The sequence below is a fragment of the Haliotis cracherodii genome, unplaced genomic scaffold, assembly GCF_022045235.1.
Source record: "Haliotis cracherodii isolate W230 unplaced genomic scaffold, xgHalCrac1.p SCAF_18, whole genome shotgun sequence".
NCBI classification, from domain to species: Eukaryota; Metazoa; Mollusca; class Gastropoda; order Lepetellida; family Haliotidae; genus Haliotis; species Haliotis cracherodii.
In genome coordinates this window covers 7,189,110-7,209,265 of record NW_027266273.1, presented here as the reverse complement: position 1 = coordinate 7,209,265, position 20,156 = coordinate 7,189,110, and the positions used below count along the sequence as shown (strand labels likewise).

Below are 20,156 nucleotides of genomic sequence, written 5' to 3'. Positions count from 1 at the left end.
TCTCAATTGCGTGGATCGATGCTCATGATGTTAATCATTGGATTCTCTTGTCTAGGCTCGATTATTTACTGACCGCCTTCATATTGCTGGAATATTGCTGAGTGTGGCGTTAAACAACAAACATTTCCCCCCCAAAAAAAAACAACAAAAAAAAAAAAAAAAACAACTTTCTCGCGGTATATATGATTCCTCAAAGCGTCAGAGGAACAATATATTTTAAGAAATGCCTCAGCCAGTTACAATGACGGAGCGTCGTGATTCATTGACACTGACGTCGTAAGGACCGACATAAAGTGACACGTAGAATTTCCGAAGTGTTGTCACTGAACTTGTGGCATTAAGGTGCTAGTCGCCACTGCTGAACTGGGCGATAATCATCTAAAGGGGATCATAAATATGTGGTGAAACAGTGCTGAAGTCTTAAAAGGAATCGGAATTCCGTGAAAAGTATTAAGATACACCACACCTTGGATGATGCATACAACGTTTCGCTCCATAGGCATTGTAGTTTAAGAAGAGACGTCGAAACAGTATCAGTTAACGGCGTCCGGACAAACTTTGATAATTTTTCACGGAGTATGCCAACCAATAAAGTTTTAAATACTAGTACCCGACCACCGCTCGGATGTACTTTCATCCCAAGCAACGAGCCAAAGGTGTTCAGTTTGTTTGCAAACAAACGTTAATCCAATGCTTCGGATTAGCATTTAAACTACCAAAGTTTGTATGTTTAGAACATGTTTAATGTACAATAAAGGCCGAAGAGGTTATTTAGTTACCGCGTAAAAAAATGATGGAAGTATATATTTAGGTACGAGTACATAAGCAAAATAAATTCAAGGGGGCGGTCCTTCAATCTGGAGCGCCCAAGTACAGTCACATAAAATCCACCCCCACCTCACCCTCTCATTATTGTGGTGTTATGTACAAAAATACGCCTTTCTAAACTGAAAAATATTCAATTTTCTCATTGCAGAATACTCAAATACAGGCTCTAACACCATACCAAATATAGGTAAGTTCATTCTCTTGAATCACCACAGATTATTGGACGTTTCTGAACACTAAAGAGGAGGTATTTCATTAAAAAACCTTAATTATTTATTTTCACTGGAATACCATATCCTGAAATCATTGATACATATGCTCTGACGTTGAAAGGCCGGTACAAAGGTAGCATGATATTACACATAAGATCAGTTTTGTCTGTTTGCCTGTTGGCTAGCGCCGCATTCAGCATTCCAGCTGTATGTCTATGGCATGTACATAATCAAGTCCGGACCAGACAAACCAGTGGTATTATGAACAACGCCCCGCGCCATCCGGGTACGATGACACACAATCCACCAAGTCACCGAGTCTGACAACCCGATCCACAAAGTCGCTATTTTCGGCCAGCATAGGTTGCTTTGGACCAGTTTTAACCCGGAATCCGATTTGATAAGAATATTTCTTGAATGAGGAATTCGTATATCAATACATATATTGGCTAGCCAATAAGGATTATAGCCACTGATGTGAAGGCCAATTTACTCCCAGCCTGGTTCTCTGGGTATGCTGCACTGGAGTTCAGTGTAGCGCCAGCGCAACATACCCAGGGAACCAGGCTGATTTACTCCAAGGTGTCAGTCTGTTCTGATCATGCATTTAAATGCATACATTGTCCCCGTTATGCTGTACTATTTTCTTGCGAGTATCCTAACCAATTCAATTCATCACCAGTTTCCACCCACCTAGATTGTTGCTTGTGCAAAGTATGATTGTTCTCTACACACTGAAGAGTACAATGTGGCCCATTATTAAGAGACTCTTTCGATTGTTCTGTCGTGTTCAAAACATTGCCAACATAATAGTTCATTTTGTATTTCCCTTTAAGCTCGAGCTTTCTTTCTCCACAGAAACAGCACGGTTCAAATTAAAATTTACAGTTAAAGTGAATGCTTCATTCGATGCTGCGCTGGGAAACCCCTCATCTGATTCGTATAAAAACTACAGCAAGGAGTTCAGAGAGAAGGTAATAGTAAGAAATGGAAAGGACTCTGTGTTATATTTGTTTGTATGTCATATATATTGCATTTCCAGGGCCAAAGCATAGGATACACATGAATTCTGTCACGAGTTTCGTAAACTCAGTATGACACAGCAAAGTATGTGAAAAATAAATTACTTTCGAGTTAACAGTGGGTTGTTCTTCTATACATTCTGAGCTAAATGGAAAAGTGTGTGTTTTCTGAGCACAAATGGAAACATCAATCGTTGACATCATCTTCAAATTTTATTATATTTACCTAATCAGTTGTGTTTGTATTATGTCAAAGGTTGTAGGTCGCGTGGAATCGTTTTTACACCTACTAGTAGTATAGAAGTTATCATTTAACTAAAGCATTTGGTAGAGATTTACCAAGGAGCTCAAAGTTATTATGGGAGTAAAAAAATCGCGCACCGTTAATCGGTATCTGCCTCGCCAAACGCCAAACACCTAGATGTTTTGTGGTTTACGTATGACAGCATTTCTTGAAAAGTGGCGATACATTCAGGATATGTAAATGGTGTTTGCCAAATACATTGTCATGCGCAGACAACCGTCGTTAAATGTTATATTTATTATCACATAATTCTGCTTGATTTTACTTCTCAAACTAAGTGTTAGAACCGAAACCAATTCGTGACAAAACCACACACATAACGGTTCATGTGCGAGTTTGAAAGCAGTTCTCGACTAACGGAAAATTGTAAGAAAAAAATGCAAAAACGTAATTAATAGCAAGAAACGAAACACAAACATATTCATAATATTCTGGAGTAGAATATAATGCATAAGAATGTAAATATGTACAGCAGTGGTCAGTGTTACTTGTGTTCTATTAGAACGGCCGTCTTCACAAACAGCTGATCAGCCGCTTGTAAACATTCAGCGTGTGTCATGAATACTATTGGTTTAGGAACTAACAAACAGGCCAAACAACTGTCAATTATCAAATGCCATGATTCTTTTACCAATGTCAAGAGATCACTTCCTGCTATGATGTGGCAGTGCCACTTCCAGGATCCTGACTTTGAGCTACGACCTAAGTAACCTTGAACTTTTACCAGTGGTTATATACGATATATGTGACAATATCAATATCACTCAGCAGAGGTACGGGATCTATTTCACTGACAGATATCTCACTATCAATACTATCCATAGATATATCTGCTTCCACTTTTGGATGTAAAGAAAACACCTTTCTAGTTATGATCGTCATTTCATTAGGGGGGTAACCTAGTGGTTAAAACCAAACTCACTCACTCACTCATTTCATTAGGGCTCCATGTATGTTTGATGTGTTTGATTGATTTATTCATGAAGTTTCAGGCCATTGGCCCATTGAACAACACATATGCACAATAGATCGTAAAAAGTTGTGCATTTGAAGAAACAGTACATATATATGGTTGATTGCACTATTGGAAATTACGTATCATATTATGATAAATTAAATTGGGTCATAATGCTATGTAAGTCGTTACTGCATTGCCAAGTAGTATTTAGAAGCAAAATATACAAAATTTGACAAAGCCACGTTAGTAGATTTACATGATGATGACAGTAATGCAATGCATTTTGATATATAGGACTAACATCATATTGAGTATCTGCATATTTATTTCTAAGCTCCGAATAAGGTAAGCTTCGCATTCTGGAAGAAAAAATCATTCTCTATAATGTTATTTCCAAAACGTAGGCAGTAGGCACAAACTCGATCTTGCTGTTCTATTTCGATGTCGACCAACTCCACTCATGAGATTGTGGCATGAACCTCTGAACTTCGTAAGCGCTTGTCTGAAGATTATTTCATCTATTTGAGAGAGGGCTTGATTGCAGTATATAGTATATGACTTTTGTTCTAGATGACAACAGTGTACATAGAGATACCTTGGTTCGTGTATATTGAAGTCACTGGGTTCTTGTAAGTATCATATCTGATTTCTTAGTCCTTCACTGCGAAGTCTATATCTAATATAGGTACGCCGCACATTCATTCTTCATTCGGTAAAAATACCAAAAACAAAACCATTAACTTTTACTTTTACGTTTTCTTTTACTAATAAATTATCTTTCGTTCGAAGCTCTAGTTTATGTGAAATACGTGTACAACCTTTGGTTTGCTTATTATGAATTGAGATAAAGACAATGGAGTTGGTATTTTGTACTTCAAAACAAGTACCCCACTCGTTGACATGTTTTAATGGTAGTAAATAACACCGTTCAATGAGTAATCATGTAGTTTGGCCTGAGCAGTTTTGAGAACAAACTTTGAAACATGTATTGCCTATGTGTTTTCAGACCAGTGGTTAACTGACACTGGAACTGCATCACTTTTTTACAGCAAAGGGAGCATAGGAGTCCTTCACAATGTCATCATAAAGGCTGGTGTAAATGCGACAGACGTACAGACAGCTTTAAAGGGGCCAGTCAGGAACGCGATGAAACATGTGACCATTTTCAACAATAACGCTTGTATGGAACTCAACGACACTGATATCGACAAAAGTAGGTTTTTACTTCAGTACCATTATATATCCACATCTAACCTACAAGACAGACGTCAACGCGGCCATTTATAGTGACCAGACAATCCAGTGATTGACATTATGAGCATCAATCCACGAAATTGGGATACGATGACATGCATCAATTACTGGATTGTCTGGTCCAGACTCGATTATTTACAGATCGCCATCATATAGCTGGAATATTGCTGAGTGCGGCGTTAAACAACAAACAAACAACATGCATGAACCAAGTCAGCGAGCCTAACCACCACTTGCCGTTAGTCGCCTCTTACGACAAGCATGGTCGCCTTTTACGGCAAGCATGGGTTGCTGAAGACCTGTTCTACCCCGGATCTTCGCGGGTCGGGTGGTACATGTACGGCAGGACATGTTGATCGTTTCGCGAACACCTGGTGTTATTACTGATCTTCAGTGGTCAATTTATATAAGTTTCACAGCTATTTTGCTCTTTAAATCTGTTTGGGCGGATAATTCAGACTGGTTATTCTCTTGCATTGGCAATTTCTATTAAGTATCTAAGAGCTCATTTTCCAAAAAAGATTAAGGTGCATTTTGACAAATTGTGATACAACATGATACATGTATGCACTGATATTTACAAACTTTGAAATTACAAGTCATATTTTTATTTTATACAAATGTTTATAATAGTACAGATTATTTTGTTATAACGATTAGGTCAAGTTTGCCGTGTGGAACCTAAATGTTGTTTTCATAAATTTGGATGTTGTTGGATAAGCATACATTTATAAACGTCAGTAATATAGCACACGGTAATAAGCATACATTTATACACGTCAGTAATATAGCGCACGGTAATAAGCATACATTTATACACGTCAGTAATATAGCGCACGGTGATAAGCATACATTTATAAAAGTCAGTAATATAGCGCACGGTAATAAGCATATATTTATACACGTCAGTAATATAGCACACGGTAATAAGCATACATTTATACACGTCAGTAATATAGCGCACGGTAATAAGCATACATTAATAAACGTCAGTAATATAGCGCACGGTAATAAGCATACATTTATACACGTCAGTAATATAGCGCACGGTGATAAGCATACATTTATAAAAGTCAGTAATATAGCGCACGGTAATAAGCATACATTAATAAACGTCAGTAATATAGCACAAGGTAATAAGCATACATTTATACACGTCAGTAATATAGCACACAGTAATATAAGCATGTCGCCAATATGGATTACAATGAAACAAGTGCTCAACGGTTCATGTGGTGTTTTCTTTGTTAACGGATCTGCTGAATGGCAATGTTACACAGTAGATATCATAGCATCATTCCTGTTTGTGTTGTCTATTTCAGTCGGGAAAACCGTGGAAGATAAATGCAATGCGGAGGAAATGTGCCCCAAGAATTTTATGTGTACAGGAGGCAACACTTCACAACCAATATGTAGATCTCCATGCACACCTGGTTACTGTCAGCACGGCGTGTGTTACGTGGACACAGATGGACATCCTATGTGCAGGTACAGTAGCCCTATAAGAACAGCTATGGGAATTTCGGGTCAGAATAGACCGCAGGTATCTCGTGCTTTTCCAAATAGCTTTGTGACTCGGTTCAGGATCCTCTTCCATCGTTGATCATGCTATCAACCACTGGTTTGCCTGGCCCAGACTCCAATGTTATGGACTGAGGCTGACTGAGGCGTAAAAATATACAAACGCGACAACTAATAGTATCTTTTGACAAAAAACGGCTATGATTATTTTGGAATTTATTCGTTCATTACAGGAAACAAAACGTAATTTCCCAACAACTAAAGTAATTAAAGTTAAACTTGAGTTAGGTACTGCCATTTTTAATTTTCTTGGTGAATTTTGTAGTTATGACCGAATCTGTGAAGAATTTTCTGTAAAATATAAGTCTTGATAACGTCTGAGGATCGCCATTTCTTAATACATGCAACCTTTTGCATGCTAGTATATCTTTGTTTAAGGTTGGCCTTGTCTTCTAAGGTGCCGTATTTCGCTGTGCAAAGCTGTGTCCCTTTGGTTGAATATTTTATTATCTCAGATTTGGTGGGATATTTTCAAATCTCAGATTTCCCTTCACTGTGATTCTTGGTTTGACAGAAATATGGGAAACTTCTCGGACCTGCATTAGATTAATTCAATATAAAGCTTACAGGCCATGATATAACTAAAATTTGGTTCAAGCGACATTAAAACCACACTCAAAATATTAGATTAAATATTGGGAAGGGGCGGGGTGAGGTAGCCTTGTAGTTGAAGCGTTCGCTCGTCACGCCCAGGACCCGGGTTCGATTCCCCTTATGGGTATAATATGTGAAGGCCATTTCTGGTGTACCCCCGCCATGAGATTGTTGGAATATTGCTGAAAGCCACATTCTCACTCACCTACGACCTCGCATTTCATATTGCAATTGAGAGTAGCTCTTTTCAGACCAAGTGGTCAGGCGTTGGAAATGCCCGACGATGCATTCTCTTGTTGAGAATCTTTGGTGCACTGTTGCACTAACAGCAATTACAATCAAGTTTAAAACATATAAACCGCCTCACGGCCTCCCCTCCCCAACATTGAATCGAATTTGATATTATGAAGCAAGTTTTTTAATTAAATTCACTTGGTTACGTTTTGGGAGAACAGCCCATAACCTAATCATCAGCTTCGAATGTTGTAATCATACGGAACCATTATATATATCGGCGACGTCTTTTATAAAAGTAGAATTTAGATGGTGTGCAAAGCTTAAGTGAGAAATAAAAAAAAAACAACGTATTTCGCTTTCGTTCGTTAGATACGTGGGGCACGGGTGGCCCAGTCGTCTAAGGCGCCGCGATTCGCTTTGCAGAGTTACGTCCCCTGGGCACGCCAGAAACCTATGATTGTGGGTTCGAATCCCGGTTCGCCCCGATTATGTTTCTAGGTTCGTCAGCACCATACCCGTGCTCGTGGGTTTCAGCGAAGTGGTAAACGTCTGAGACCTGCATCACTTCGGGCTTTCCTCCCACATTAAGCTGACACGCCGCGATATAACTAGAATACTGTTAAAAGCGGCGTTAAACCCAACTCACTCACTCACTCACTCATTAGATACGTTTTGAAATACTCGACGGGGACTGGTTTAGTAATCTATATTTAGAGTACACGTATATGGCACATGTTTTCAGTTGCGAGATAACGGAACACGTCGTTTACGGCGGTACGAAGTGCGACAAAGAAGTAGAAAGACTGGATATGAAGAAAGGAACCATCGCTGGCATAGCGGGTGGAGTAGGAGGAGGAGTCATCCTGCTGCTCTTCATCGCCCTAGGGTGCATGTGTTATTCAAGAAGGAAGGGCAAGAATCCAGACAAGTATATGTACGTATAATGACGTGGGTTCGAATCCCTGATCATGTTTCTAGGTTTGTCAGCACCATACCCGTTCTCGTGGTTTCACCAACGTGGTGATCTGCATCACTGAATAACGCTGTGATTTAACTGAAATGCTGTTGAAAGCAGAGTTAAACCAAACTCACTCACGAGCAGGTGTCCCCTTATATAGGTCAAATAGTCTACTTTCATAATATGCAATATATTTGACGCGTTTATTCATCATCGAAACCACAGCATTGTTTCGAATCGACTATTTGGTATTCGGGGTTGAGGTTCTCATGTTTTACAAAATACAAATTGAAATATTTCATGTCATGAAAAACAAATGTGTTGTGCTTATAACAATAAATTACACACCGTCTCATTTCGCGAAAAAAACAATTGCGTGTTTTGAAGCAGTTACCATAAAAATACTCTCCAACACAAATCCCAGACCACCCACCACCACCAGAATATTAAATGGCGCTGTTGATTTGACAGTATGTTGGCTGTCTATCAATTATTGAGTCTAGCGCCAACGAATATTACTATTTTGACGATAGGAAACACCTGACAGTGTTGAAAACTGTATCTATGAAACTGCAGCATGAGACGGTATTTAAGTGTGTAACGAAACCGAAATTAGTATTGAGGTGGTGATCTCTGAAAAAGGAGTTCTATGTTACGCCGCTTGTAGTAATATTCCCCAAATATCCCTGTAATATGGCAAAGCGAATACAAGCCTTCGGCGCTTTAACCACTAGTCTACCTCACCACCCCATCGGCCCTCGTAACAAGCTGGGGTAAGCATAGTTTATATCACCAGAAGCGAATAAAAGGACCAATTGCCAGATGATCGCCGCATTCAGATTTCCCTGCATTTACTTCCTGCATTTGTTGCAATTCGCGAAACAATGTTCCGCCAGACCCACCAGATTGTGTATAGTGGCTCGAGTGGCCGGATACGACGCTCATGATGTCCTAATGTAGGTGTAAACACAAATCGCGACAATGCAAGATGATAAGCTGTGTCAGTGTGACCGATACGGTTTTTGCCCTTGTGGCAGGGTGAGCAGAATACGGCACCACTTTCGGTTCAGAACGTCACGGCTGTGTTTGCAAAATAACCACGTTGTCAGTTTGAGAATGTATCCACAATGCGGATTATCTACTATATGGACAGCAAGGATCTGTGTGTCATGGCGTGAGTGAAACTGAGTAATTTACGATGACTTTGTATGATTCACCTGTATTATCCATGATGCCTTTTATTTGCCTTCAGATGACCTCCAACACCACCACGGAACATTTATTGTTCAAAATTAAGAAGGCATATATAAAAGATAGCTACGCGATAAATCGAAAAAAATCCAATGAAGAACGCAGCATGGTTTATTTCACGATAAAACATTGTTCTGTCATGACGTCATTTCTGGAGATTCGAACATGCACACGCAACTCGATTACGTCGTCAATTTGACGACGTTATGTATGAGAGGTACGTGTCTGTTGAATTATTCCCCATAGTTGTAGCTAGCCAACGCAGATAAACGCTATGGCCGAAAGATCGCATAAAAATGTGAAGGCTCTGGCAATCCGTTTTGGGAGAAAAGGTACAGATAATCGACGTGAAAATTGTGACGATAAGGGAAGTACCAAACTATAAACAACTCCCACTCGTTGTTTATTTCTTCGATCTGTTATGAAATTTCAAACGACTTTTTGTGTATTTCCTGCTTTCTTCTCGTTATACGTCATATCAAATATAGGAAACACCAAGAAGAAGATGATATACATCTGGCAGAGCAGTTCGAGCGAGATGTGTTCAGCAATAGTCGGGCCGGTGGATTCAACTATGGTGCAGACATCAAGGACGAGTACCGGTACAGTGGGCGGAATGATGGGAGGGAAGGATATGAGGAGGTACGTGTGTTGGGGATGAGGATGAGATGAAGGGTGTTAGATGGTTGTTGAATGAGGATCACGTAGCAGACGGGACAGGTAGCTGACATGTATTAAGTCTGAAAAAAACCAGTCTGCAGCAATTGTCCAAAAGTAAAATGATGACAAGATTTGATACGATTACGATTAAATAATTGACCTTACGATCAACCATTAAGAAAAGTCGAAACGTAGGATAATTATACACTTGGTGTTGCGGTTATATAGTGAGTAAGTGAGTGAGTGAGTTGGGTTTAACGCCGCTTTTAACAGTATTACAATTATATTACGGCGTGTCAGCTTTATGTGAGAGGAAAGCCCGAAGTGATGTAGGTCTCAGACGTTTCCCAAATCGGTGAAACCCACGAGCACGTGTATGGTGCTGACAAACCTAGAAACATTATCGGGGCGAACAGGGATTCGAACCCACAATCATAGGTTTCTGAAGTGCCCAAGGGACGCAACTCTGCACAACGATTCGCGGCGCCTTAGACGACTGGGCCACCCGTGCTCCCTGCGGTCATATAGGTTGACAAAGCATGTCGCTAGACTAACTGTGCAGACTAGGTCCAGCGAAGATATGTCCAAAAAGAAAAAGACACCCATGTCGGTTTCTTATCATCTACGAAGAGTAAACTTCATGTGTAATTTGGAGAACCAGGTTAAGGAGGACTTCTTATCGCAGATATGCTTAAGATGACAAGACTTTGCATTTGTGCCAACTGAGGCTGGGGTATAGCCTGTGTTACACGGGACAAAGTGTGACCGGTGTTGATGAAAAGGGCAGAAATACTTTCTTCTAATTTTATTGATCAAGTTAACTTTAACACCAGCCTTTGGTGTCTATATTTCACAACTTTTGAGGTACAATCGAACAAGCTCTTTCTACGAAGATTTCAAAAAGCGCCATACGACTCTTGCTAAAAAGTTGTGACAACATTCAGAGTTTTAGTACAGCTTTTATGGTTTCAACAGTAGATATGTAGATGATATTTCCAAATTTGACATTTCGTATGAATATGGAAAGCGTTTTGTCATTTCTTGTTACGACTTTTGTCGAGATGTTTATAAACCTGATTCTCCCTTCATACCAGTGGCTGGCGCAAAAGAACAAATCAGAGCAGGAGTCAAACAGTAGAAGAAGCCGAGTGGACGACTTCCGCGCATCCCGCTACGCCGACAACAGGAGCCGTAACCATGGTGACGTCAGCCGAGGAGACTTTGACCAGATGGAACCCGCCTCCATGTTTGGTATGTTATCAAATTGTTCAGTATGTTTTCAATTAATGGCCACTGAAAGAGAAAAAAATTCCTAGACGCGTTACCATAATAGGAATTAGAATAACAAGCTTCAAGTTTCAACGGCATTACGACTTTCAATGCCATGCGGCGGATACTTTGGCACTTGGCTGTAGTGACTACGTGGACAAGGTCACTCGTGGTTAATAGCCCATCCCACACTATTCACAATGGATCCGACAGGACCCAAAGTCTATACCATCGAGACTATGGTACCTCAGAGAGAAGGATAGGGAACGTCTCACTCTTAGACTGGCTAGTGTTAGGCTAGGTGCTCAGTGGCACAATACAACAACCACTACCACTGTGTTGACCTGGCTCATAATGCTTCTTGTATGCATCTACATGTATTGAGTAAACGTGTATACACCGCAAGTCATCGACTCGACGGTTGTCACTTCCTACCGACACCCGTGAAGATACGGGGTAGAATAGGTCTTCAGCAACCTATGCTTGCCGTAAAAGGCGACTATGCTTGTCGTAAGAGGCGACTAACACGATGGAATGGTCAGGCTCGCTGACTGGGTTAATAATGTATGCCATCGTATCCCAATTGCGTGGATCGATGCTCATGATGTCAATCACTGGATTGTCTGGTCCAGACTCGATAATTTACAGACCGCCGTCATATACCTGGAATACTGCTCAGCGCGGGTTAAACAACAAACAAACAAACAAACACTTCCTATCGAGAACCGCACACCGATACCTCGCATATTTACGTCACATGTGTTTGTAACCAATGCTACCTTCGCATTGTTACATCAACAAGTGTCATTCAGTAATGCATTCGTCATAACGCTGAACTCATTAATATTTCATCAGAGAAGGGGAAACTCTGATTTTTATGTTAGTCAAGTTGGTTTTCTCGGCAAATCCATGCTTTAAATGTCCGTACCGCGAGCTGTAAATTGAAGCCTGCATCAATTAATTGCATTTTCAGGCAGGGATATATCGGGGCGGCAGTCTGGCCTTGGGACCTCCCACTACAGGTTCCCCGAGGATATGTCTCCCGACTATGATCTTGAGGACAAACGCCAGATGAGGCCAAATTCTAGAGACCAAAACAGTGAGCGCCCGTACACCCGCATGCCCACTGGTCAAACATCAAGACCACAGTCCAGTCTGCTGAGTAGCGATTACAGTCAAGGGCGCCCCGTGTACGAATGCATTGATACGGACGAGGCGGTAAGATGCAGCTGGTATATCAGTATATCAGTTATTTTGCGGCTTCGTATGGGAAGAGATGCACTGTGGTGAAACCCGAGGGTATGGTGCTGACAACCCTTGAAACGAACTTGGAGCAAACCTCACCCCCGTGACCTTAGGTTGTGACACACCTAAGGTTCGGACCTGAGGACATTGCAGCACCTTGGGCCCTCGTACCCCGTATAATGATAAGATGGGCTATAGATATATTACTTATGTAGATCATATTCACGATCAGCATACAGATTAAAACAGGTGAGGTGAGGTGAAATGGGGTTTAACGTCGCGTCCAAGATTATTGCACTTATATAGCGACGTGCATGTACGTGTGTGTGTGTGTGTTTGTGTGGCTGCTTGTAATAGTCCGGACTGATGCCGATTTATAGTGCTAGCTCACTGAGATACCATGCCGCAGTTGAACATGAAGACCCCACTCAGACACAGTATACTGACTCCGAGCCGACCAGTCCTTGTTTTAGCCCCTCAATGCCGAGCGCCAGGCAGGGGTAACAACAAGTATCATCTTTTAACGTCTTTTAGTATGACGCGGGCGGACGCTCTACCACTAGACCACGGAGGCGATGCTATTAAAACATGGCGTCTCATCGGGCATTGAGTGTTAATTAAGTGTTCACCTCACCTCACCTCACCTCACCTCACCTCACCTCACCTTACCTCACTTAGTGTTTCTGAACATCTCGGTGATGCGGTCTCAGTATCCTATTCCTACCTTCTGTATGCCATTATTGTGCAATGTTTTATATTCCACTGACGAAATGTGTTCATCCTGTAACTTTAATATGGTGTTTAATTGTTACAGTATTCCATCCAAAGACCAGACTTTCGCTAACAAGACGATCTACAATACACTTACGGTAAAGAAATACCTCGGTAAAAGGAACGTGACATCGTCTGTACGAGTGATTTAACATCAGTGTAGACGTGCACTTTAAGAATTAAAGTTTTATTTCTGATCAGTATGTTAAAAGAACAAATCAGTATGTTCTCTGAAGTCTGTAGATTTTGTTGTATTTTGGTTGTGTTTTTTGTTTGTTTATTGTAATGTGTGTTTTACAATACCATAACTAAATTCTATGGACTGATATTTTTCAGGTCTGAAGAACACCGAATGCAAAGGAAACTTTAACTCTACACAATACTATTTTCCGGACGGCCTCCACCTAATCATTCAACACAGGGGAAAGCAGCACAACATACTTGTACAACAGATTGATCCCCAGCAACCTGTGCTTGGCGTAAGAAGCGGTGGTCATGCTCCATGACACGGCGTTTCATCAAACCCCGACAGCAAGGGACGTTTTTCTATTTGCATCAATCACTGGTTTGTCAGGTCCAAACTCGGTAATTTACTGGTCACCGTCAAATAGCTGGAGTCTAGCGCTAAACAACAAACATTTGAACTGAATGAAGGGCTGTTAGCGGAAACGCAATCGGGCACAGTGTAAGGGAGATAACTCATGACGTTTCAGGCATGTACCGTTACATTCAATGTATCTACGTAAAATCGGTATACAATTTTACAAAAATATATCGATATACAAGAAATTATAACAGCGACGCTCAAAATGTATTCTGCGATCACGAAGAGCTTTCATAATTTATTTCTCTTTATACTGGTATCTGTTCCGGAAATGATAGCTCATACATTAAATCAAAAATTAAACACGTTATTCAAAATAGGATAATTATTTACACAATCGGTATAATATTTCCTTTGATATTAGCTGGAGCGAATGTTCTTTTATAGTGCCTGTTTAATTTTGTTCTTATGTGATTTTAAACTTGTCAGCATGTAACAAACTCCACACAAGTTCCTAGTGGATTTTATTCCTTTGGGTCGCCATCTTGAAATGTCTGTGCCTGATTCAGCAATTTTCCAGCTATTTTCCTGACGGCGGCATGACAAACTTCATCTTGACATGAGAAATATCAGAGTATGGACATCCTAACACATAGTATGTGTCAATTTGTTATGAATATAGATACAGTAAACTACGTTTATAACAAACTAAAACCACTAATTTCTAAGTTTGTTATAAACATATATACAGTCTTTACACGCGGTCTGTAAATAATCGAGTCTTGACCAGACAATCCAGTAATTGACATCATGAGTATCAATCCACGCAACTGGGATACGATGACATGCTTCAACCAAGTCAGTGAGCCTGACCACCCGCTCCTGTTAGTCGCCTCTTACGACAAGCATAGTCGCCATTTACGGCAAGCTTGGGTTGCTGAAGACCTATTCTACTCTGGATGTTCACGGGTCCACACACCAAATGGACAGGCCCTCCACAAAATAGTTGGTTATATCTGTCAGTTCGTTATAAACTTTTTCGTTATAAACGTAGTTTACTGTATTGATTGTGTGTACGTAAATATATAAGGAGCACTAATAACGTTGAATTAATCCGATTAGCAAATTGTTTATCGCATGTGTATATTGTTGAACATTGGCAACATTGATCTGATGTGCTTGTATATTTTGTTCTTACATTACTCCGTTTCAACTCTGATTCAGTGAGACGCCATGTTGGTTTATCCAGATTAGCTATGACGTCCTATCACATCGTGATTGAAAATGGCCCAAATGAGCACAATATCAAATTACAGTGGCTCTGACATCTACCCTTTTTTGCTCTTAAGAGGGTTCGATGTACTATGCCGATCCGTACATTTGTGATACTGTTATGAAATGTATATAATTTTGCAACATTTGTCTAACGACAGGGATGTATAAGACCTGTGTAGCAGACAACAAGGGTTATCCCCCGTTATGATGTTGGATATATCTCGTGTGAACGAAATCAGAAGATACAGAAATGATTGCAAAGTTGATACCAACACCTCCATCCTAGCTTGTCCAGCAGTTCACACAGCTTATTATTGTTTCTAGTTATATTCTTCTTTATCAAAGTATGTTACAACCGCCTCCTTTTCAATGTTTATATATGATGTTTTCCCTACTAGTTTGTTGTACATATAGCAATTGCCTCTTTGTATGTATTATCACATATGTTAGGGTGACGAACAACTGCTAATACCTAAGATTCATGACTTGATGTCATCGATAATCCATTCGATTATGATAAAGGACCTGGACCCATTGTGTCCAAAACAAATGTACCTTTAAATAGTGGTCCAATCAAAATGCACACATGAGCGAGGGAAATTCTGTGCTACGCTTTTGATAAGATGGGAGGTGCTGATGTCACTTCCGAAACGACGATTAGTCGTGAATGGGTCTTGGATCATCACGGAATGGCGATATAATACACTCGTATATACCATGCATGGCTTGAGAGTGATTCTCACCGGCTCACAAACAGAAAAGGAAGCTTTTGTATGCAAATTGGGCGCCGAGGGACTCCGTTGGATATTATAAGAGTGCATCGCATTTCCTAAACATTCCGCTGCTCATTGCTTCACGAAGTCACATCCTTACAATGTGTGAGTGTAGAATGAGTTAGATAGATTTAAGGCACCATAACTGTCAGTATTTTAGTTATATCACGTCGTGATATCTTGATATGGGAGGAAACCCCGAAGTGACGAAGGTCGTAGACATGTACCACTTTGGTAAAAAAGTCATCCTCTATATCTCCAGGTCTCGCATTTTGGTCAACCTACACCAACCCCTAGATCCATTCCCGTGGCTCTCGCCATCTCAAATTACCCGCATTTACTTTCAGTGACATTTTACCAACCAATCAAACGTCGAGATAAGGAAATGTGTAAGGGAGGTCGACATGGGGACATTCTTTCCATCAAAAAGATGTTTGAGTGCTTTCTTTTGGGTGTGAGTTTTTCAATGTCGAATTTCTCGCAAACGTTATCGAAATCAATAGGACTTGCTCTCATGTTGTTGATATCGCCAACCCAGCATTGAGGCTGGCTTGTAACTCGCATTCTGATTGGTCAGTTAGACCGAGTAGCGTAGCCAATCAAATTGGCTGATGAGAGTCAAGGGCGGGTGTTTTGAGATCGCGAGACCCACGGGAATGGGACCTCGGAGATATAGAGGATGGTCAAAACTACGTATACGAGTTTGGCACCGACAAACCAATTATGATAATCAGGGCAAAGTTGGGATCCGAACCCGTCATTTGCACAGAGAATTGCGACCTCTTCGACAAACTGGCCTCCATGCCCTGCTGTAACATAAAAGCAGTATTAACACATATAAAAGTCTAATTTAATCTGTTCATGTATCGAGTATACCAATGTGAGGTGATTAACAGCACATAGAAAGTGCATAGTATCGATCAAAGGTGTTTTCTAGTGATGTCTGCATATACAGAACTGATGCAAATATTATCCAGAGAAAAGTTCTAGTGCCTGTATAATGCCTAATACATATCTAGTAGACAAAGAGAGCATAGCAATAACCTATTATATATACAGGTGACTCAATTAGAAAAAGAAATATAATTTTTTTACAATATATTAACCGTTAACGAAATATTCAACAGAATATTATTATATGAAATTGACATATCAAGGTCTCATATGCATAAACGATGTGTTGATAATTAATTAGTTTGTGTAAATAAGAAGCAATATATGTGTACCTACATATAAATGTATACTAGAAAAAGAGATGAAATGTAAATATCTAGAACTCATATTTGAAGGACTGCGTGTCATATAAGGCATAATACATGTTCTGGCATATAATGAAGTTAAGATATTGTGGAATTATATTAAATTTGGAAAAACACGTGACTGTATAATGTTGCTGAGTGCGATCCAGTTGTTCCAAAGAAGCATCGTTTAAACGATCTTAGTCCATACTTCACAGGTCCCGTATACACAACGTTCCTTCATCACCCGTGAAAACACACGGCCGATATTCAGAATTCAGAATTTTCGGGTTATATTTATTTTTTTCGATAAAATCCCAGCCCTCGCTCGCAAGAATATAAAATGGTCCATCCCTTAATAACTCCAGGAAATCAAATGAGCTCTACTCCGTGCACGAACTGTGTACGAACCCTACATTTGCATGACCGCCTCCGTGGTCTATTGGTAGAGCGTCCGCCCGGAGAGCGGTAGGTCTGGGGTTCGATCCCCGACCGCGTCATACCGAAAGACGTTAAAAGATGGTACTTGTTGTTACCCTGTCTGGGGCTCGGCATTAAGGGGCTAAAACAAGGACTGGTCGGCTCGGAGTCAGTATACTGTGTCTGAGTGGGGTATTCATGTTAAATTGCGGCATGGTATCTCAGTGAGCTAGCACTATAAATCGGCATCAGTCCGGACTAGTACAAGCAGCCACACACACACACACACACATACACGTCGCTATATAAGTGCAATAATCTTGGACGCGACGTTAAACCCAATTTCACCTCACCTCACCTATATTTGCCTAAAAAAGAAGCAATGTGTAGATGATTCGTTAAAACACAGGGTCTGTATTGCAAATGATCTGTATATATTCACGAGCAATGGAAGAATGTAGTGCGTACAGTCCCGTGAGGTGTTGCTAATGTTTAATTATTAGATGAAGAAGGAATCGTTGAATTATAGTTTCAAACAATAATTCATTCTGTTATGTGTATAATCAATGCATACTGTCTGTGCGCGTTCTTTTGTTTTTGTCTTCTATCGTTTATTATACCTGTAGTTAAACGTAGAATATTCGCAATAAAGTTACACATCAAAGTTCTTGGATCCTGAAATCTTTGTCACATATGAGACCCTTGCACAAAACGATCACAAGGATTGTATTATCTTCGCTTAGCGCTTAGTGCAACAAGTTCGCAGTGAATAACTGTTGATTCTACAACCCGTGGATTGACCACAGGAACAGGGATGTCTGAAACCTAAACGCTGATTTTGCTGATGCTAATGCCGTCATGCATAGAGATATGCAATGTATGGAGTAAGAGTTAACTAATGATCGAAACGGAAATTATGATCTGCCTAAGGACATGTCAAATGCCAGACAGGAACGAGACAAGAGTGAAGCATGGAAACGACACAGCTTCCTTCAAGATAGCGACACCTTTCAGCCTGATCCTGATCTCCGAAACATTGCAAATGGTGTCGCAGCAAGTAAATCTGTAAATGCAAACGATGCATGTACTGGATTCTATGACTTACAAGACCACTGCAGACAAACACAAGGAGATCAGTCACTTGGACCCTGTGTTATTATTCCTGGGGTTTTGGGCAGCAGCTGGACGCTCAGCAAAAACTTAAAACATTGGCGAAGTTTGAACTTTACAGTGATCCAAAGGCATTCTTTGATTCTTAAAAGAAGTCATCAAACCTGCATTCATCGCAGCACTAGTGGATGCTGACAACGTTTGGTGTGTACTTAATGGAGTGTCGTCGTGTATCGTATTTATCTTCCCGAGGCAAGCCTATATCAAAGCCTGTGAAAGTGTGTGAAATTGTGAAATTTGTGAGTGAGTATTGTTTAAAGGGCAAGTTCACACGGAAATGAACCATTTTTTCTTGTACTTTTTCCACATTAAAAGTGTTAACATAGAAGTGTCATAGACAAAAATATAAAAACATCATATTTAATTAACATATTTTTTGCACTAAAACGATTTGTATTGTTCACATTTACCAAGTGTTCTATTTCCATAACAAAAACACCATGGCTTATGCCCCTTGCAAAATGACGTCATTGGTGCCAATTGATAAACATTATGACGTCATCATGCTTTGTTAGAGCTGCTTCACGTGGTGTAGGTACAGTTTTGTGATTCTAGCATCTCAGATGCCAGCCAGAATTGTGTTATGCTGAGTCACCCTGTGCCCGAGTGTGTCGTAGACCATGTTGTTTTACCGCAAACTGGTCCTTGATATCTTTTGCGTTGAGAATAGACAGGGACCCAGTTGAATTGGCACCAATTACGTCATAATCTAAGGGGGATAACTCAGGCCTATTTCGCTCGTAAAACGAAGGCCTCATAACGGCATATCACTTTCACACTATTGTGAGCTTCCTACTTTCACTATGAAAAAAATGAGTGTATATTTTCAAACACAGATACTAACTAATTCTAAAATTGCGTTTTGTTTAGAAAAAGAAAGAAAGTGATTTTTGCGTGTACACTTCCCCTTTAACGCCGCTCTGAACCATATTTCAGTTATGGCAGCATGATGTGGTAGGAGGGCGGCAGTGACGTCCAAACCAAGGAATAGAATCAGGACAGAAGGGCAGTTGGAGCTTACATATCTCCAGGAAGGTGGTCTTGCTTTGGTTCCTGAGGCTCTATAGCCTATTTTAAATTGATTAGGCGTAATCTATTAATCTAATATATATTCTCTATATAACGACGTTATAATTTTGATGTGGTTTGTCATCTTCTAAAACGGTGATATATCTTAATGTTTTACTATCCATTGTTGACATATTTTATAACGAAAATATTGTTGCCATCGGTATATTGCTGCAATATTGCCCGATGCGATCTAAACGTTAAATATCTTACTCACTCATTCATTCATTCATTTGTACCCAGGATCATAGGTCTCGGGCACGTCTAGGAGATGCCAACTCTTCACCAGCAAATGGGTGGGTTTGAGCGAGTGAGCGAGTGAGTTTGGTTTAACGCGGCTTTCTTACAGTTATTTGACACAGCATCTCAGTTTGATGCGGAAGGAAAGCCCAAAGTGAAGAATGTGTTAGGTGCCAGGATTCGAACCGACGATTATAAGTTTTCTGCTACGCCTAGGGACACAGGCCCCTGAAGCAAGATAGCGATACAAGTGAAACACCGGCACCATTTATATAAATAGACAA

At 40.3% G+C, this 20,156-nt stretch overlaps 1 protein-coding gene across 2 annotated transcripts in view; it reads left to right on the top strand.

The window, feature by feature from the left end:
- LOC139465729 (mucin-17-like) overlaps positions 1-17,970 on the top strand; it is a 33,618-nt gene extending 15,648 nt beyond the window's left edge. For both annotated transcript variants that reach the window (XM_071247556.1, XM_071247555.1), the window contains exons 4-14: positions 977-1,015; positions 1,899-2,014; positions 3,895-3,953; positions 4,374-4,537; positions 5,901-6,066; positions 7,733-7,924; positions 9,688-9,841; positions 10,954-11,110; positions 12,102-12,346; positions 13,188-13,242; positions 13,481-17,970. In XM_071247556.1, coding sequence (XP_071103657.1) covers positions 977-1,015; positions 1,899-2,014; positions 3,895-3,953; positions 4,374-4,537; positions 5,901-6,066; positions 7,733-7,924; positions 9,688-9,841; positions 10,954-11,110; positions 12,102-12,346; positions 13,188-13,217 — 1,322 coding nt within the window. In that variant the 3' untranslated portion in view covers positions 13,218-13,242; positions 13,481-17,970. The remainder of the gene's footprint in view (positions 1-976; positions 1,016-1,898; positions 2,015-3,894; positions 3,954-4,373; positions 4,538-5,900; positions 6,067-7,732; positions 7,925-9,687; positions 9,842-10,953; positions 11,111-12,101; positions 12,347-13,187; positions 13,243-13,480) is intronic.
- Positions 17,971-20,156: the final 2,186 nt, after the last annotated feature.